The sequence below is a fragment of the Corythoichthys intestinalis genome, chromosome 3 (assembly GCF_030265065.1).
Source record: "Corythoichthys intestinalis isolate RoL2023-P3 chromosome 3, ASM3026506v1, whole genome shotgun sequence".
Taxonomy (NCBI): domain Eukaryota; kingdom Metazoa; phylum Chordata; class Actinopteri; order Syngnathiformes; family Syngnathidae; genus Corythoichthys; species Corythoichthys intestinalis.
The window spans coordinates 59463144-59483523 of record NC_080397.1 but is presented as its reverse complement, the minus strand read 5'-3'; the positions used below and the strand labels follow the sequence as shown (position 1 = coordinate 59483523).

Below are 20380 nucleotides of genomic sequence, written 5' to 3'. Positions count from 1 at the left end.
CAGGCAAGTTACAGTGAACACACATATACAGTGCCTTGCAAAAGTATTCGGCCCCCTTGAATCTTGCAACCTTTCGCCACATTTCAGGCTTCAAACATAAAGATATGAAATTTAATTTTGTTGTCAAGAATCAACAACAAGTGGGACACAATCGTGAAGTGGAACAACATTTATTGGATAATTTAAACTTTTTTAACAAATAAAAAACTGAAAAGTGGGGCGTGCAATATTATTCGGCCCCCTTACTTTCAGTGCAGCAAACTCACTCCAGAGGTTCAGTGAGGATCTCTGAATCATCCAATGTTGTCCTAAATGACCGATGATGATAAATAGAATCCACCTGTGTGTAATCAAGTCTCCGTATAAATGCACCTGCTCTGTGATAGTCTCAGGGTTCTGTTTAAAGTGCAGAGAGCATTATGAAAACCAAGGAACACACCAGGCAGGTCCGAGATACTGTTGTGGAGAGGTTTAAAGCCGGATTTGGATACAAAAAGATTTCCCAAGCTTTAAACATCTCAAGGAGCACTGTGCAAGCCATCATATTGAAATGGAAGGAGCATCAGACCACTGCAAATCTACCAAGACCCGGCCGTCCTTCCAAACTTTCTTCTCAAACAAGGAGAAAACTGATCAGAGATGCAGCCAAGAGGCCCATGATCACTCTGGATGAACTGCAGAGATCTACAGCTGAGGTGGGAGAGTCTGTCCATAGGACAACAATCAGTCGTACACTGCACAAATCTGGCCTTTATGGAAGAGTGGCAAGAAGAAAGCCATTTCTCAAAGATATCCATAAAAAGTCTGGTTTAAAGTTTGCCACAAGCCACCTGGGAGACACACCAAACATGTGGAAGAAGGTGCTCTGGTCAGATGAAACCAAAATTGAACTTTTTGGCCACAATGCAAAACGATATGTTTGGCGTAAAAGCAACACAGCTCATCACCCTGCATCATGGTTTGGGCCTGCTTTTCTTCAGCAGGGACAGGGAAGATGGTTAAAATTGACGGGAAGATGGATGCAGCCAAATACAGGAACATTCTGGAAGAAAACCTGTTGGTATCTGCACAAGACCTGAGACTGGGACGGAGATTTATCTTCCAACAGGACAATGATCCAAAACATAAAGCCAAATCTACAATGGAATGGTTCAAAAATAAACGTATCCAGGTGTTAGAATGGCCAAGTCAAAGTCCAGACCTGAATCCAATCGAGAATCTGTGGAAAGAGCTGAAGACTGCTGTTCACAAACACTCTCCATCCAGCCTCACTGAGCTCGAGCTGTTTTGCAAGGAAGAATGGGCAAGAATGTCAGTCTCTGGATGTGCAAAACTGATAGAAACATACCCCAAGCGACTTGCAGCTGTAATTGGAGCAAAAGGTGGCGCTACAAAGTATTAACGCAAGGGGGCCGAATAATATTGCACGCCCCACTTTTCAGTTTTTTATTTGTTAAAAAAGTTTAAATTATCCAATAAATTTTGTTCCACTTCACGATTGTGTCCCACTTGTTGATTCTTGACAAAAAATTAAAATTTTATATCTTCATGTCTGAAGCCTGAAATGTGGCGAAAGGTTGCAAGGTTCAAGGGGGCCGAATACTTTTGCAAGGCACTGTATCATACAACATAGCAGGGATATTATGACATGACGCACAGGTCACGTGCAGCAATTTTTTATATGACAATCAGGAAAACTAACCCAGTCATGGCTGGTGGGAGGGGCAGTGATAGGTTGAAAAGACGGAAGTGGACTGGAGGAGGTAGGAATGTGTGAGTGCGTGATTGTGTGAATGTATATCAGTATATTTGTGTGACGCAGACAAAATAAGAGTCACAGAACACTGCGACTGGTCTTGGGAGGAAAGATCAAGGACGTCAGATAAGGACCATCTGAGTGGCTCTTCCAGGAGGAGGGAACTGGGGGGGCAGAGGGGGGGCAGGTAGGGAGATTTTAAGATGAAATTAAGCCGAATCGGAATTTAGTATGTCCAAAAAAGTTGTCCTCAGTCAGTTGCGCTCATCAAGACGAAGGGCAGACATCAGTTCCCGCAAGTCTCTCCCACTATCGCAGTCAGTGTCGTCAGTTCCGCCAGTTGGAGCCCGATGTTATCCACATGTCTCCATCTCTCCCCGGAGTTTCCAATCCGGGCTTCCAGCCTGTCCTCCGAAACCTTGAATAAGTCATCAAGGCGTAGTCCGGATCGCAGGTCTCCCAGGTCCCTACCAACATTAGTGGTCTAACGAGGCAGCTCCGTCAGCTGGTGCCCGATGGTATCCCCTTTTCACCTCCCATCCCCGGGCCGGACCGTGCAATTACGGAATGGGTTCCTGATCCGGGCTTCCAACCAGTCTTCCGAAGCCTTGAATAGTGCCGTTAGATCGGTGTTCAATTTGCCAATTTCTTTGAAAGCTTCCATCCTGGAAACCTTCCGGTTCAGTAAGACACCTCCCAAGCCAAACAGGAAAACCTCCGCGACCATCATGCCAATCAGCTAGATATCCTCGACGTCTTCCACGGATACGACTGTAAAACAGGCGGGATTACAATGGTTTCATTAATCCCGCACGTAGCCCACCGCAAAGGTCCCCTACGGGCAAGACAGCTCTCCTGGAGCGCCGTGTCTTGTTGAAAAAATCTTGTCAATAGTACCGAGGGACCAACTTATCAAATCTATATTTCAAGTTGGGAGTCAACAGCAGCTGGTCCACATAGAAAAAAAATAAAAAGGCTGACAGACTAGACTGACAAAGGTAGCAGAGCGCAGGAGAAGTGGTGAAACACGTCCACCCCCGCTAACTAGCTTAGCCCTCGGTGATAAGTAGTGACGTCTCATCAAAAAAGAATACTAACAATGCAATTGGCTTCATTTACTCACCTCTGACAGAGGCACACTGGATCTAACGAAACAAAAGACAATTTAACCAATCTACAGTGTATCACAAAAGTGAGAACACCCCTCGCATTTCTGCAGATATTTAAGTAGATCTTTTCATGGGACAACACTGACAAAGTGACACTTTGACACAATGAAAAGTAGTCTGCGTGCAGCTTATATAATATAGTTAATAGAGTTCTGGAGAGATTGAAGAGGTGGGGGGTCAGCCTGTTAGTGCTCAGACCATACGCCGCACTCGACATCAAATTGGTGTGCATGGCTGTCACCCCTGGAGGAAGCCTCTTCTGAAGACTTTACACAAGGAAGCCCGCAAACAGTTTGCTGAAGACTTGTGAACAAAGCATATGGATGACTGAAACCATGCCCTATGGCCTGATGAGACGAAGATTAAGTCTGCGTGTGGGCCAGACGTTATTGATTTTAGGACAGAGGCTGGGGGCCGGATGAAATTTGACCACGGGCCGCATTTGGCCCCCGGGCAGGACTTTGGACATGTCTGATCTAGTGTATTTGTTGAGCTAAACTTAATGTTTCAAAAGAGTATTATTTTGCATAGCTATTTTGATTGGGAATGCCAGAGCTCTTTGCATTGAGCGCTTTTCTTTTTGTGAACATTATTTTATTTTTGAGAGATAGGAAAATTATTTTTGTTGTGCTTTCACTAAATGATACTATAGCAGGGGTGGGCAAACCGGTCCTCGAGGGCTGCAGTGGGTCCTGGTCTTTGTTCCAGCTGATTCAGCACAGACAGTTAAAACCAATGAGGTTTGAGCAGAAACAAGAAGCACCTGATTGCAATCAACTGATTGCACTTGTAAAACACCAGATTGGTGAAAGGCTACCCTCATGATGGGTTGGAACAAAATCCCGCACCCACTGCGGCCCTTTGTGGAATAGTTTGCCCACCCCTGTACTATAGTAACTTAAATGTTCTTAACTGCCCAAATGCATGATGGGAATTTGAGCAACCATGAGTCACAGAGGTTGCTGCAAATGGTATATCTTCTCTGCGTTGAGTACAATACATAGTGTTCAGATAAAGATCATTTCCAGTTATTCTTCCCCATGTCACTTGCCATTATAGTTATAAAAGTTGTGGAAGAGATGCCACCGCTTATTCCATTAAATAGCGTGGCTCCAATAAATGCCTGTGTTACCAATTCGCTCTTCTTGATAATTGGCGGTGCTATGGACCGGCGATTCATGTTGGCTCGTTGTCGTCGGTTGGCTCGGTTCGTCTGATTTCCTCCCGAGGAAGACAGCGGCGTACTTATAAACGCCGAGAGGCATTGGATGGCTTTTAGTGGGTACTTTTATTAACAAAACAAAAGCATGTAGGGGATGCAGCACTTGAGCCTACGCTAACTGCGCACTTTCTCTACTCTCTCGCTCCCTCTCTCGCTCGACCACTTTCTTCCTCACTGCTCAATCTGACAATGCCGGTCACATTGAAAATAACAGCGGGTACCGGTGACATCTGCATCCACTCCATTTGCTTGTCTCTGCCCTTAGCTCACAATATACTTCGAACGGCGCCATTGTAGTCTGTTCACGGCAATGCTTGAGTGGGTCGTTCCGCGCATGCGTTAATTGCGTTAAATATTTTAACGTGATTAATTTAGAAAATTAATTACCGCTCGTTAACGCGTTAATTTTGACAGCCCTACAACTAATTCATTCATCGATTTTAATCGATTCATTGTTGCAGCCTTATTAAGAAGCTAGATTAGATAGTAAGATGTCTGAAAATTGTGAAAATTTTCAATTGTTGCTCCTCTATTCCCAAGAGTTGTTGCTCTGTACGTTCGCCAACTAACGCCTTGTCATTTTGGACATCAGTTTGAAGGTCATGAGATTACCCTGGATAATCGAATTGGTGTCTTCATCACCATGAATCCGGGCTATGCAGGGCGCACCGAACTGCCCGAGTCCATCAAAGCTCTCTTCAGGCCTGTGGTAGTGATTGTGCCCGATTTGCAACAAATTTGTGAGATCATGCTTTTTTCAGAGGGATTCCTAAAGGCAAAGGTGATAATTGTGCTCACATTTCAATATGCATGTGTAGCAAAAAAGTTTACATTGCAAAACATTAACTGAGACATTTGCTTCTCAAGAACTGAAAATGTCCACTTTTGTTTCATTTAGGTCCTTGCAAAGAAGATGACTGTGCTCTATAAGTTGTCTCGAGAGCAGTTGTCCAAGCAGTCTCATTATGACTTTGGCCTAAGAGCTTTGAAATCCGTTCTTGTGATGGCTGGAGAACTGAAGAGAGGCTCACCAGACATTCCTGAGGTACAATCAACTCAACATGGTGTTTTTCTTTTTCCAGATGCCACACTCTACGTGCCCCACCATTTGAGAAGTACTGCCTTAAACAAAAGACGAGCATTTTAATGCAATAATTTTTTTCCCGTTCTTCCCAGGATTTGGTACTTATGCGAGCTTTGAGGGACATGAACCTGCCAAAGTTTGTGTTTGAGGATGTTCCTCTATTCCTTGGCCTGATCTCAGACCTGTTTCCCGGACTGGAATGCCCTCGCGTACGCTATCCCAACTTCACTGATGCTGTTGAAGAGGTCCTGCAAGAGAACAAATACGTCCTCCTACCGATCCAGGTATAATGTGTCATTTACAGAGTCATAGTCAGAGGTGGGAAGAGTAACCAAATTTTTACTCAAGTAAGAGTAGCGTTACTTCAAAATATTACAAAAGTAAAAGGAAAAGTAGTCATTCATAAATGTACTAAAGTACAAAGTAGTAAAAAGTAGTAGTAAAAAGTAAAAAAGTATTTGGTGAAAAGAATGCTCAAGTAATGCGTAACATTGTGAGTAACTACTTATATATATATATATATATATATATTTTTTTTTTAAACAATGTTTTTTATTTTTTTTAATGATCGTACTATTGTTATAATGATACTGTGCAATAACCCATTACATAAACACATTTAGCCAAATATATACAAAAATATATATATTTAAATAAATCATTGAATTTCGAAGAGAGAAAAAAATAAATAAATAAATGAAGAATTAGTCGTCCAAAGAGCATGATTGCCCTCTGTTGGAGAAAATAGTTCCAAGTTTGAAGCGTTCCTTCATAATTACTATTTTGAAATTAAAATGATCATATCTTCGGTTTTCCATAGTCAATCAGTGTCAAATAAAAACTGTGAGAGAGGTTAAAATCCACGCTTTTGAGTCATGTTGAAGGCGGCGCTCTATATCAAATATTTCATTTTTTACGGTGCTTTCAAGTCACCACATGATTAAAAAGGCTGAAGATGGACTGGCATGCTTGCATCTGATTGGCATAATGGAGTCATGTGATTATTGTTGCGACGTCTCATTGGTGAAATTGGTAGGGCTACCCCGGTAATACACCAGGCACGTCTCTTAGCATCGCTGGCAAAAAATAAATAAATAAATAAATCTAATATGTAGAATAAAGAGGAAAAATGTAACGACTCTTGTGTAGCCCAAAGTAGCGGAGTAAGAATATCTTTTTTTCTTCACAAATCTACTCAAGTAAAAATTATAGCTTCGTAAAACTACTCATAGAAGTACGTAGATTGTTCTAAAAAATTTACTCAAGTAAATGTACCAGAGTACATGTAACGAGTTACTACCCACCTCTGGTCATAGTATACATTTACAATGTGTGAAGCTAAAAATGATCTACCTTTTATCAACAAATAACAATTTGTAACTGAGTTTCCAAAACTGGTATCTGTGCTTTCAGGTGGATAAAGTGGTGCAAATGTATGAAACAATGATGACACGACACACAACTATGATAGTGGGTCCGACTGGTGGAGGCAAATCGGTTGTAATCAGTACCTTATGTCAAGCTCAAACCAAGTCAGTCTTTTTCAGATAACCTTATTTTATACTTCTGCCTTGTTGTTGCATACAAAGTATATAAATTACGGTCATTGATTCTCTATTTTACCACCAGATTGGGATTACATACCAAATTATATCCCTTGAACCCCAAAGCTGTGAGTGTCATTGAACTGTATGGTATCCTGGATCCTGACACGCGAGACTGGACGGATGGGCTGTTATCCAACATCTTCCGTGACATCAACAAACCTACGGACAAACAAGAAAGGAGGTAAAAATCATAAAGAGCAGGTCATAAATCACATTAACATATGCCACATATAAATCATCAATGTTAGTAATCTTGTACACAATTCTTGAAACTCACAGATATATCCTGTTTGATGGCGATGTGGATGCTCTGTGGGTTGAGAACATGAATTCGGTAATGGACGACAACAAGCTCCTCACTCTGGCTAATGGGGAACGAATACGTTTACAAGCTCACTGCGCCCTGCTGTTTGAGGTCTGTAGAAGTTATGTACATAAATAAACCGAGAGACAGCGAGAAACAAAAGTGGTATTTGCCATGTGGCAAAATTGATTTTGCCATGTGACATTTTTTTTGCCAAGTGGCAAAATTGATTTTGCCATGTGACATTTTTTGGGTGTGCGGCAAAATTGATTTTGCCATGTGGCAAAATTGATTTTGCCATGTGACATTTTTTGGGTGTGCGGCAAAATTGATTTTGCCATGTGACATTTTTTGGGTGTGCGGCAAAATTGATTTTGCCATGTGGCAAAATGTATTTTGGATTATGCCGTTTTTTTGGTATGTGGCAAAATGTATTTTGGCATGTGGCCTATTTGTCATGCGACATTTTCTTTGTTGTGTGGCAAAATGGATTTTGGCATGTGGTATTTTTTTGGTATGTGGCAAAATAGATTGTGGCAGGTGGCATTTTTTGGGTATGTGGATTTTTATTGGTATGTGGCAAAATTAATTTTACCATATGGCCTTTTTTGCCATGTGCCATTGTTTTGGTATGTGGCAAAATGGATTTCGGCTTGTGGCATTTTTGCGGATGTGACATTTTTTGGGGTATGCGGCAAAATTGATTTTGCCACGTGGCAAAATGTATTTTGGCATGTGGCATTTTTTTTTTCATGTTTCATTTTTTGGTATGTTGCAAATTGGATTTTGGCATGTGGCATTTTTTGGGTATGTGGAATTTTTTTGGGTATGTGTCAAAATTGATTTTGCCATGTGGCAACATATATTTTGGCATTTGGTATTCTTTTGATGTGTGGCAAAATGGATTTTTGCATGTGGCATTCTTTTGCCATGTTGCATTTTCTTTGGTGTGTGGCAAAATGGATTTTGGCATGTGGTATTTTTTTGGTATGTGGAAAAATTGATTTTGCGATGTGGCAAAATGTATTTTGGCATGTGGCATTTTTTTCATGTGACATTTTTTTGGTATGTGGCAAAATGGATTTTGGCATGTGGCATTTTTTTTGCCATGTGGCATTTTTTGGTATGTGTAGCATGTGGCATTTTTTTTGGAATGACATTTTTTTGGGTATGCGGCAATATTGATTTTGCCATGTGGCAAAATGGATTTTGGCATGTGGCGTTTCATGTCATGCGACATTTTCTTTGGTGTGTGGCAAAATGGATTTTGGCATGTGGTATTTTTTTGGTATGTGGCAAAATTGATTTTGCCATGTGGCATTTTTTTGCCATGTGGCAAAATGGATTTTGGTATGTGGCATTTTTTTGGTTGGGAATCTTGAGATGTAACCATGACAGCAACTGCACGGTAAAGGTTAATGCAACTAAGCAGGTTTAATCTTGAACAAGATATATGTGTGCATTGGGCCAGTCATGGTTTTGTGGTCTGATGACGATGCAGGCTGTGAGCAATGCAAAAAAAAAAAAAAAAAAAGACAAAAACATACATTTTAGCCTGCTGTCTAGTATGTGTTAATATCATATTGTACATTATTTTATTTATTTATTTTTTGTCATTGCAGGTTGGAGATCTGCAGTATGCTTCCCCTGCTACTGTCTCTCGCTGTGGAATGGTTTTTGTAGATCCCCAAAACCTGCGTTACACCCCATACTGGCAAAAGTGGCTGACAGAGAGACCCATAAAAGTACATTCCCTTTAAAGTGCTATAACTACGCAATGCAAATGGTGGCATTGGGACATTCCTTGACCTTTATTTGCGGTATTACAGGAACAACAAGTGCTGGACAATCTCTTCGAAAAATATGTGTACAGATTGATTGACGTGATCGTGCAAGGGCTTGCTGATCGAAAACAAGTACAGATTTTTAAGACTGTTGTCCCTCAAACAGATTTGAATATGGTAGGAGGCTGTTCTATAGTTTTATTCTCAATTCTTGCAAAAATGCATCGAAAATCTAAATTCTGACTATGTTGGTGAAATGTTCAGGTGTCCCAGCTCTGCATGACACTTGATGCCCTACTTGAAACCGAGAATCAAAGTGCTGCAGTGTTGGAGTGCTACTTTGTGGAAGCACTTTTATTGTCTCTTGGTGCCACATTGCTGGACAATGAAAGGGAGAAATTTGATTATTTAGTCAAAAAACATTCTGGCTTATTCATTGTGAATGATGACAAAACACTGGCCGGACCTGGTGAGATCCCAGGTAAAAGATGAATGTTTTGAACTGATATTTCATTTTCTTACTCTGCTGAAGTTTAGACAAGTAAACTACCGTAATTTTCGCACTATAAGGCGCACCTGACTATAAGCAGCCACCCACCAAATTTGACACAAAAATGGCATTTGTTCATAGATAAGCTGCACTGGACTATAAGCCGCAGCTGTCCTCACTGTATTATGGGATATTTACACCAAAAGATATCAACCGGTAACACTCTATTTGACAGCGGCATCATGAGATTGTCATGAAACCAAATAAACCACCATGAAGCGTTGAACCAATTGGCTGCAAAGCTTCATTGTTCCATCACCGTTCTCTCGGGGGAGATAGTCAACCTCTGAGGCCTGCTGTCAACATTGTTGTCATCCAACATGCCTCCTAGCATGCATTGCAGCGCTACAGATGTAAATAACAAATCAAAATTCTTGTTGTGTGCTAATTATTTCCTCAGTTACTGTTCTAGTTGTTACATTAATTGCTAGCTCTGGTATTTGGTAAAACTTTATTTGACAGTGGCGCCATAAAACTGTCATAAGACCATCATAATTATGACATGACACTGTCATGAGCATTTATTAATGTTTATAACAGATGTCATTTAGTGTTATCTGGCAAATTATCTCACTTTCGAATAGATGTAAAAGATCCGAGCTGGAAATAAATGGAGTTAGTGACATAATATGCCAGATGACACTTAATGACATCCGTCATAAGCATACATCAATGCTCATGATAATGTCTTGTCATAATTATGACAGTCTAATGGCAGGCTTATGACACCGCTGTCAAATAATTTGTTACCTAATAACCAGAGATGTCCCGATCGATCACGTCATTTTCAAAGTATCGGAATCAGCAAAAAAATATCGGACATGCCTTTTTTTAATATATCTATAATTTTTTAATTAAATCGTTTTCTAATTGTATTTAACGTTACAGACATAATATGTTACACTTATCTAGAGTCTTTAGTTTAGGCTTAAGGTAGGGTTATCAAATTTATCCCAATAACGGCGGTAATCAATTTTTAAAAAAATGTATCACATTAAAATATTTAACGCAATTAATGCATGCGCTGCACGACCCACTCACGCAGTGTCGCGCTCAATCTGTAATGGCGCTGTTTTACCTATATAGAGAGATAAAAGGCAGCGTAAAATGAGTAGAGTGAATTTTGTCAGCCTTTGGAGCCTTTTTTTAGCCTCAGCGCTGCAGAGTTAGGGTGTGGTTGGGGGGGGGTTAGCCACACAGTTGCTAACAGTCCTATGCTATTGCTTAGCCACAACTGGATTTATTACCTTCTTACTATTAATCCTTTACACAGCCGCTGTAAACAGAAATATTGTTTAATCCATCTGCAGGCGACCGGGAGATCATGATTTTACAACGCTGTGCGGGTGTGTGCTGGTCCTCATTGGAAACAGTCTTCCTTAATGCAAAACACTGCCGCTTTTGTCCACCGGCGTTGCTAAAATCGAATGGAACAACGAATATTCAAATTTTATTATCAGTACTGTATCAAAGATTATTTATTTTTGTATCACTGATTTAGGCTACTTGAACACTCTCTATGATTTCCATTTTGATGGAACACTGCAGAAGTGGGTGCCCTGGAATAATCTGGTCACCAAATACATCCATAATCATGAAATGAAGTTTGCTGATATTCTAGGTAAGACCATTGTCAGATTAGCTTTATTTGTCATCACAACAAGTAGATTTTGAACAATCAAGGTTCTTCTTCTTCTTCTTCTTCTGAATCGCTCGGTCCTTACCTCAGTTCCAACAGTCGACACCACAAAAACCAGCTGGATCCTGGAACAGATGGTGAAGATAAAAAGGTCTGTCCTGTTGGTTGGAGAACCTGGAACCTGCAAAACCGCTACAGTTCATAACTTTCTGAAGAACCGTAATGACGACACAAATGTGAGTTTTGTGAGCAAGAACTGCTGCATTTATTACAGTCTATGATTTTAATGCTGTTGATATTTTCCAACAGATCACCTTGACCATCAACCTTTCATCCAGAACAACATCAACTGACCTCCAGAAGAACCTTGAGGCCAGTATTGAAAAAAGAACCAAAGACATCTATGGTCCACCAGTGGGCAAGAAACTGTTGGTCTATATAGATGACCTGAACATGCCGAAGGTATTTCCAACACATTTGGACTTGTACAAACTTCGACTATCAACTGTATTTGGATGTACAGGTAGTCCCCGGGTTACGACCTACTCGAATTACGTGATTTCAGCCATTTTGTCTCCAGTCGTTTTTTTTCTTAGTCGCGTAAACAGTACCTTATTGTACCTCACTGTATCTTATTTTTTACTTTACTTTATTAATAAGACGTGTTTTGTCCTCGCGAAACATGAAGTTGTTCAGATTTACAGAGAGCAGACAAAGCAATTGTGGTTTTTGAAGCTTTTTACTACACTTTTGACAATTTGTAAAGCTGTAACGCATACATACACTTAAGCCTGAGTTATGCTACTGCGTTGCGGTGATGGCGAAGCGACTACGGCGTCTATCGCTGGTCGATGGTTCTGCGGCAAGGGAGCGCGTTGCTGTGTAATTCACCGCCAATCCACTAGAAGGGTGTGGCGTTTTGTTTGTACGGTTTGGGGGAACTTGACTTAGTTTTCCTCCGGTTACACTGCTATGCTACAATGCTAATTGAGATAAAACGCATGAATGTGGATCTTCAGCTCATCAACATTGAACAACAAATGTTGAGGCACAGGCGACTCAGAAGACTGTTTCGGAGGTGGTCTGTCGGACTGTTGATGCCGTCACATTACGAATTCTAGCCTCGGGTGGAAGCTAGCAGGCTGTGGCGGCTAGCTTCAAACTGGCGTCGAGCACTGTGTCCAGCGTTTTGTCCGAGGTCTGCAAAGAAATGTCGACAGCCCTTCAGCCCGTTTTTTTTTGCCCTGTCCTACAACCAGCCAGTGGGAAGCCATAGCAGATTTCTGGCGGCTATGGAACTTCCCAAACTGCGTTGTAAGCCTTGTTTGTAAACACGTTATCATTAAAAGCACCGAGGCACTCTCAATCAGTGATGATGTATCAAGTGTGTGAACTGTTTAGTTGAAAATTAAACATCAAAACAACTCATTCGACACCAAACCTGTGCTTTATTCTTCATATACTTGAAGTGTGACACATAAATAAGTCACAGACTCACAGCAAATATATGTACACAATAAATGATGCCGTGCATCAACCAAAAATACGACATAAAATGATAAAGAGCTGGCCGTTTTTGACCGACTGGGTCACCGCTTCGTGTGGCCATTCGATTCCGAACTTACACATACTTGTCTCGGTAGTTCTTCCATTTTTTTTTTTTTTTATTCAAACGCTGGCTGACCTCCAGCCCCGTATTTTCAGCAATCTCCTCCCACGAATTGCTTGCCATTTGGCAATCTTCATAATGTCTTGTGAGACATTGTAGAAGTTGTCGTACTTGCTCTTTGTTGATACTCTTGTCAGCTTGGTCCATTTTTGCGTGTAAAATAAATATAAAATCAGGTTTGACAATGGCGATTTCGCGCTGAACCGGAAACAACAGTCTGAGTGGACCAATCGCAGTCCATTTCCACCACGTCACACGCGGTGACGCGACGCGAAGTCAGAAAATTGTGAAGGAACAGCGAGGTTCGGTGGAGGGTTGTAAATCGGGTTTTCCTTGACGGCGCAGGTCTGCCGCGGAAGCATAACTTCGGGCTTGAGACATGATCGGCTCAGGGCGGCTCATTTGTGTTTGATTTTTTTTTTCTTTTAATTGAAAAAAATCTGTGATGGACTATGGGCGCAAAGTTTGAAACGCGAAGTAGCAAGGGATCGCTGTACAATACTTTTGGACTTTTTCATAGTTATTTTGAGATTTAGGTCCACTTAACACTGGAACTACCGGGGTCTTTTTGGCTATAAAGAAATTCCAGAAAGGTGTCAAATGACCCTGATACCAAACTGACTACTTTGTCAAACAATAGACCACTCAAACAAGCAATCAAACAGCCTAGGTGTGAAGGCGGGGTTTCAGTCTGGATAGCTGCAATTAGCATCTTGAATATTTGCAATTCCAGACTTGTTAACTCCTGGGTTAGTGTAAAAATGATGAGAGGGCCATGTAGCATGAAACTACGACTAGAAACCAGAACTGTAGCTAAACCAGACTGTCTACATTTTAGAAAATCGAGTGTTAGAACATCTGGGATAAATCGGATCAAGCAACTTTTACTTTATCTTGACAAGTCCGACATTCAGTTGTCAGGGTTCATTGATTATGTTGAAGCACACAATGATCAAAGAAATTTCCACAGCAGCTCAAACAGCTGATTTGTCACAGCAAACCCAAGCTTCAATATACAGTACATACCAGGCAAACTGCAGGTTTTGGAAGCTGTAAAAAGGTTGTCCACCCGATTGTCTGTCCGACAAAGCCAAGGCAGCCCTGCCCTGCAATCACTCAAGATGTTAATTGGAGGAATTCAACCCTGTGGATGGGAATGACTAATGAGGACCATAGTGCTCACAAAAGATGATGCGGATTAGGGTCAAATGATCCTTCTCTGGTTACGAAAGTGATTTGTATCAACTGATCCACAAGGTTCATTCCTATTTACGCAGAAATTCGGGTTATGTCGCCAGCGTAGGAACCATAAGCGGAGTTTGCAGGGGGGCCGAGGGGGCCAGGCCCCCCTGGTGGCCGAAAAGTGTCATTGCATGTAATTGACTTTCATATATATGATTTTAAAATTAAGTTTTCCAGTAAAAATGGTATATAAAAGTTGTAAAGCAATAAAACAACAAAAATGAATGAAATGAACAAAAAAAGATACTTTTATAATTGGTCAAAATTTGTATAAGCCATCTACCCGATTTGTGTTATTATTATAATTTTACTGCTTGCCACAAGAGTCCGCCAAATGTTTCTTTGCACTGACCTGGAGTCAGCCCCGGTACACTTAAAATGACAGCTAATCATGACAAAAGGTTTGGCAGTTAGGAGGGCAAAACAGTTTTTGACCGTGGCTTAGTGCATTGTGCTCGAAAGCAATGTTCTCATTTTGTTTATGCCGTTGTGAATACGTTTTTGATTCTTTTGGTGTGTTACTTTTATTTGGATAAAGAGCATTTGAGTTTACAAGACGCCGCCAAAATAAACTATTGGATAAGAGAAATGGACTCGCTGTGCATGCATCACTTCTTTAGCTACACTGGGTGCAAATCCTCACAAAATTATTTTTCGAACTGATAATGTGACTAGCACCTTAGACGGTCATTTACTTTGCTTAGCCAAAACCACCCGAGGACCGAAGAGGCAACACGTTTTTTTTTTTTTTCAAACCTAAGCTTTCAAAAGCGACAACAACTAAGCAAGAACCAAGGATTGAAAGTATGGACCACGAACCGCCAGAGAGCACCGCCAAAACGGTGAGCGGAGTTTCAGTTTGCCCCACTATAGATTCTAATTGTACAACAGAGCCACCATCGGTTTCTTGGCACACGCACACATTAGTTATGAGTTATGTCCACTGGCACACACATACATTAGTTATGAGTTATGTCCACTTATAATTTACGACAGAAAAGAACCACAGTTATATATTTTTGACATTGAAGTTTATTAAAATGGAGAAACTCCATACAGGACTTGAATTACAGTAGTAACCGTTATAGGTCATCCTACAAGTAAAAAAGTAAAACTGTTGGGTCTAAACTGTGTACTATTCTGCAAAGTAACCCAAGAGAGGACGTAAATAACTGAGACAGGAGACGGAGAGTGAGATTATACCAGACGGCCGCTTGGGGAGAGGTCGGAGAGAGCGCAACGTGCCAAATCGGAGTTTCACTGAAGTCTCTCCCAAAGCTCCTCATTCTGCTGTCTTTTATTAGGGAGTCGTTGTTATGGTTACACAACACAGTCATGCATTACATCAGTTGCAAGGCGTCATTGTGACGGCAATTTGTGATTTGCCGCGTACCTTTAAGTGAAGATAGCAACTTTGTTTTGAACACACACACACTCGCACACAATGTGGTTGGGGGAGTACAAACATGTACATTAGTCACTCCGCGTGAGTATGCATTTTTACAGTGTTTAGCTATCATTCGCGTCATGGCTTGGGAGTAGTTATGGGAGAGCATACTTGTACAACTGGCGTAATAAGTGTCATACAGATAAGCTTATCTTACAAAAACTTTGCCTTTTTTTTTGTTTCGTGCGTATGTTTTTTATACAACAGAAGAAAAAAAACAATTTCTTTTTTTTTGGGATGGATGGGCCATGTTTTAAAACCTTGTAGATAAAGACACCACCAAAACATGGAAATCAAGCAAATCCGTGCAGCGCAATTTTTGACGAGGGTAAATACATTGGCACGACAGCGCCGGGAGTACTAAATTCAATGGACGACGATCTTGGCCAAAAGTATAGCTGTCCTAAGCAGCCTGATTTAGAATTCCCGTCAAGAATGATGGGAAACAAAAAAACGCCCATTTTCAACTTATTATTATATAAATTCTTGTAAGTTAATGGGTCATCAACATTTCGTGCACTCCCTGCCCCAAAAGTCAAACTCCGCCTATGGTAGGAACGGAACTAGTTTGTAACCCGGGGAACTACTTCTTTTTTTTTTCCTTTGTGTCCAGGTGGATAGCTGTGGCACACAGCAGCCTATTGCTCTGCTGAAGCTGTTGTTGGACAGGGGAGGCATTTATGACAGAGGGAAGGAGCTCACCTACAAAACCCTCAAGGACCTTGGCTTCATTGCTGCTATGGGGAAGGCAGGAGGCGGGAGGAATGAAGTGGATCCCCGCTTCATTTCACTCTTCAGTGTCTTCAGTATTCCATTCCCTGCTGTAGAGTCTCTCCACCTGATATATTCCTCCATTATCAAAGGCCACACCAAAGTGAGGATTTTTTTTTTCTTGAAGATTATGCTGGTCTCAGTCTATCTCATCTCATATGTGATTGTGAATTCAACTTTTAGCACTTTGCGGATTCAGTGCAGAAGATTTGTGATGAGATCACCTTTTGCACTCTGCAACTGTACAACAACCTTGTCAAAGACTTGCCACCTACTCCAGCAAAGTTCCACTACATCTTTAACCTGCGAGACTTGTCGAAGGTGTACAACGGGCTGACGCTCACTCTGCCTGATAGGTCTGATCAAGCTAATGAATTATCTCGACAATTACCGTTCAAAGGTCAATTTTGTGTTTTCCTTCAAAAGTCATACTTGTATTTTTCAAATGAGTTGCTTTTATCAAAGAATGCACCTTTTGCAATAATTACAGCTTTACAGACCTATGGTGTACTAGCTGTTAATTTGTTGAGGGAATCTGGAGAAATTTCACACCACACTTCCAGAAGCACCTCCCACAAGTTGGATTGGCTTGGTGGGCACTTCTTGCGTACCATACGGTCAAGCTGCTCCAACAACAGCTCAATGGGTTTGAGATATGTTGACTGTGTTGGCCACTCCATTACAGATAGAATACCAGCTCCCTGCTTCTTTCCTAAATAGTTCTTGCATAATTTGGAGGTGTGCTATGGATCATTGTCATGTTGTAGGATGAAATTGTGATCAAGTGTTGTCCACAGGGTATGGCATGGCATTGCAAAATGGAGTGATAGCCTTCTTTATTTAAAATCCCGTTGCTCATGTACAAATCTCCCACTTTATCAGCACAAAGCAACCCCAGACCATCACCATTGTTGACAGATGACATCAGGCACTCTTCCAGCATCTTTTCAGTTGTTCTGCATCTCACAAATGTTCTTCTCTTTGTTCCAAAGTTCAAACACCTCAAACTATGATTCGTTTGTCCATAACACTTTTTTCCAATCTTCCTCTGTCCAAGGTCTGTGTTCTTTTGCCTATATTAATCGTTTCCTTTTATTAGCTTGTTTCAGATATGGCTTTTTTCTTTGCCACGGTTCCCTGAAGGCCAGCATCCCGGAGTCTTCTCTTCACTGTCGACTTTGACACTGGCGTCTTACGGGTACTATTTAATGAAGCTGCTAGATGATGACCTGCGAAGCATCTATTTCTCAAACTAGAGACTCTTGTGCACTTGTCTTCTTGCTCGGTTGTGCAGCGGGGCCTCCCGCTTCTCTTTCTACTCTGGTTAGATTTTGTTTGTGCTGTTCTCTGAAGGGAGTGGTACAGAGCGTTATAGGAAATCTTCAATTTCTCTGATGGAATAGCCTTCATTTCTAAGAACAGATTGTTGAGTTTCACGTGAAGTTGTCTTTTTCTGGCCATTTTGAGAGTTTAATCAAACCCACAAAGGTGATGCTCCAGCCGCCCAACTAGCTCAAAGGAAGATCAGTTTTATAGCTTCTCTAACCACCTAAACTGTTTTGAGCTATGCCAACATAATTGCACAAGGTTTTCAAATCATCTATTATCCTTCTAAGGCAGGGGTGTCCAAACTTTTTGCAAAGGGGGCCAGATTTGGTGTGGCAAAAATGTGAGGGGCCGACCTTGGCTGACGGCCTTAATGTAGAACAATATATTTAAGCAACTTTTAGCAAGCCATTCTGTGTGTCACATTTGCTTTATTATTATTTTTTAATTAATAATTTCAACAATCTCGCAACTAGCCTTTGTGGCGTTCTCTTTCGACTCTCGAGATCTTGCGAAATACTGCTGCAGTGAAATCAAACTAGCTTCAAGTTGCTTCAATTTCTCGCTGCGTATCTTCCCTGTAATCTTGTCGTACATGTCAGCGTGTCTTGTTTGGTAAAACCGCCTAACTCTTTCACACTAGAAAACCCAGCAGAGGCCGACTCGGCCTTTCTCAAGACAAATACTCCTAATATTCCCAAGCAATGGCCAATTTGGCCTCTCCTCCGGAAAACAGAGAGGTGGCCAAAATGACCCAAGTGCTTTTGAATTAGCAAGTCATTGTCCGACAGACGGCAACCATTCATGTGTAAATGCAACCACTAGACATAAATTGTAGTAGTATGTGGCTCAAACGGAAGGGAACACACCACAGTTGCATTTTTCATGTGATTGTTTGTGTCAGTTCAAGTGAAGTTACATTTATTTATAGAGTTTTACACTTTTTACACATTTTTTAACTCACTTCTCCTATACTCCACGCACAAAAAAAAAACAGAAAAATTGCCCAGATGTGTACATTGCTTTGAAAAAAAAAGTGTTTAAGAACTGCAATTTAAATGTAAAGCATGAGTTGTGTTTATAGTTTAGAAGGACCGAATCAGGGGCATGGATCATGGATTTAAAATACACATTTGGGCCATTTTTTTTCTGTTTTTGTGTGTGGAGTATAGGCAGGGCCGGCCCAGGCCATTTGGGGGCCCTAAGCAAAATAATGCAAAGGGACCCATATTATTGGCCCACCATTTCGTCACAGTGTACTGTGAAACCCATACATGAAATCCAACCCATACGTCCATATTTTGTATATTATTCAGATTTTGTTGCACTGCATACTTCAAACTTCTCACCCCAAATGATTGTCAGTACAGATAGCGCCAAACCTTTTTCTAAAAGAGGAAAGAAAGAAGTTAAGGAACTTTTATTTTTTTTTAAAGCTTGTAATCAAGTCTCAAAACTCACAAAAGTCAAATAAAGCAAATTGTAGTAAACAAAATAGAATATAAATTAAACAATTGCCAGATGGGGGCACCCTAGTGGTGAGGGGCCTTAAGCAGCTGCATAGTCTGCGTATACCCTGGGCCGGCCCCGAGTATAGGAGAAGTGACTTAAATGTTTTTTTTTTTTTTAAAAAAAAGGGTAAAACTCCATAAGTAAATATTGCTTGACTTGAACTGACGCAAACTATCACATGAATAGTTCAACCGTGGTGTGTTCCCCTCCGTTTGGGCCGCATACCCACACAGTCTAGTTATTAAGTCTGTGTGCGGGCCAGACGTTATTGATCTTATGACAGAGGCTGGGGGCCGGATGAAATTATACCACGGGCCGCATTTGGCCCCCGGGCCGCACTTTGGACATGCTTGTTCTAAGGCAACTAGCAAGCACGATGTACCATTAGAACACTGAAGTGGTTTGCTGTAAATGGGCCTCTTTACAAAACTACGTAGATATTGCATTAAAACCAGACGTTTCCAGCTAGAATAGTCATTTACCACATTAATAATGTATAGTGTTTTTTCGGATTAGTTTAATGTTATTTCCATCGAAAAAAAACTGTGCTTTTCTTTCAAAAAGGAGGAAATTTCTAAGTGACCCCAACTTTTGAACAGTAGTGTATGTTTCCCTGGGGGTTTCTGTCTGTGTTTAATAATTACCTCATTTCATTATAACAGATTTTCATCAGTGTCTATATTTGTTCGGGTTTGGCGAAATGAGTGTCTGAGGATTTTCCACGATAGACTCATTGAAGAAAAAGACAAGAATTTGGTAAATAATCATTGACTTGTTTTGTATTTACCACAGTAATTGAAATCAAATACATATTATTTACAATATAATAGGGTGACCAAACATCCTTTTGTGCATGTCGACCGACATGTCCACTTTTTAGATCTTGTCTAGGGCGTCCGACGGGGTTTTATAAATTCATGAAAGTGTTCAGTTTTCATTATTTTTCACGGGACCCGTTAGCGTGTGTTGAAATTGACTGACGTTTTGCACAAAATAGTACTGTCCTGCGCTGCCAGTGGTTGCTTCTGCTGTGGCCAGTAACAGATAAAAAGATGTCTGAGCAGTTTTGTCGTCTACGACGGAGTTTTAGGGCCAAATTAAGGAAGAAAGAAAAAGGACAACGAGATTAAAGTCGTTTCTCGTAAACATTAGCATTATATAGCATTTAAGATAGCAGACTTTTTCTACGCAAGTTAGCCAATTGTTGTAAACATTAGTATTATACAGCATTTAAGCTCGCGGACCTTTGCTATGCAAGTTAGCCATTGTAATTGGCTAACTTGCATAGCAAAGTAAAG

The 20380-nt window shown here is 40.9% G+C and overlaps 1 protein-coding gene across 3 annotated transcripts in view; it reads left to right on the top strand.

The window, feature by feature from the left end:
- Positions 1 to 20380, top strand: part of LOC130913269 (dynein axonemal heavy chain 10-like) — a 130626-nt gene that overhangs the window by 56474 nt on the left and 53772 nt on the right. For all 3 annotated transcript variants that reach the window (XM_057831735.1, XM_057831736.1, XM_057831734.1), the window contains exons 33-47: positions 4740 to 4928; positions 5046 to 5192; positions 5324 to 5515; positions 6645 to 6763; positions 6861 to 7019; positions 7118 to 7253; positions 8765 to 8887; positions 8972 to 9103; positions 9191 to 9407; positions 10978 to 11097; positions 11206 to 11351; positions 11425 to 11577; positions 16087 to 16347; positions 16428 to 16600; positions 19745 to 19838. In XM_057831735.1, the coding sequence (XP_057687718.1) occupies positions 4740 to 4928; positions 5046 to 5192; positions 5324 to 5515; positions 6645 to 6763; positions 6861 to 7019; positions 7118 to 7253; positions 8765 to 8887; positions 8972 to 9103; positions 9191 to 9407; positions 10978 to 11097; positions 11206 to 11351; positions 11425 to 11577; positions 16087 to 16347; positions 16428 to 16600; positions 19745 to 19838 (2361 nt within the window). The remainder of the gene's footprint in view (positions 1 to 4739; positions 4929 to 5045; positions 5193 to 5323; positions 5516 to 6644; positions 6764 to 6860; positions 7020 to 7117; positions 7254 to 8764; positions 8888 to 8971; positions 9104 to 9190; positions 9408 to 10977; positions 11098 to 11205; positions 11352 to 11424; positions 11578 to 16086; positions 16348 to 16427; positions 16601 to 19744; positions 19839 to 20380) is intronic.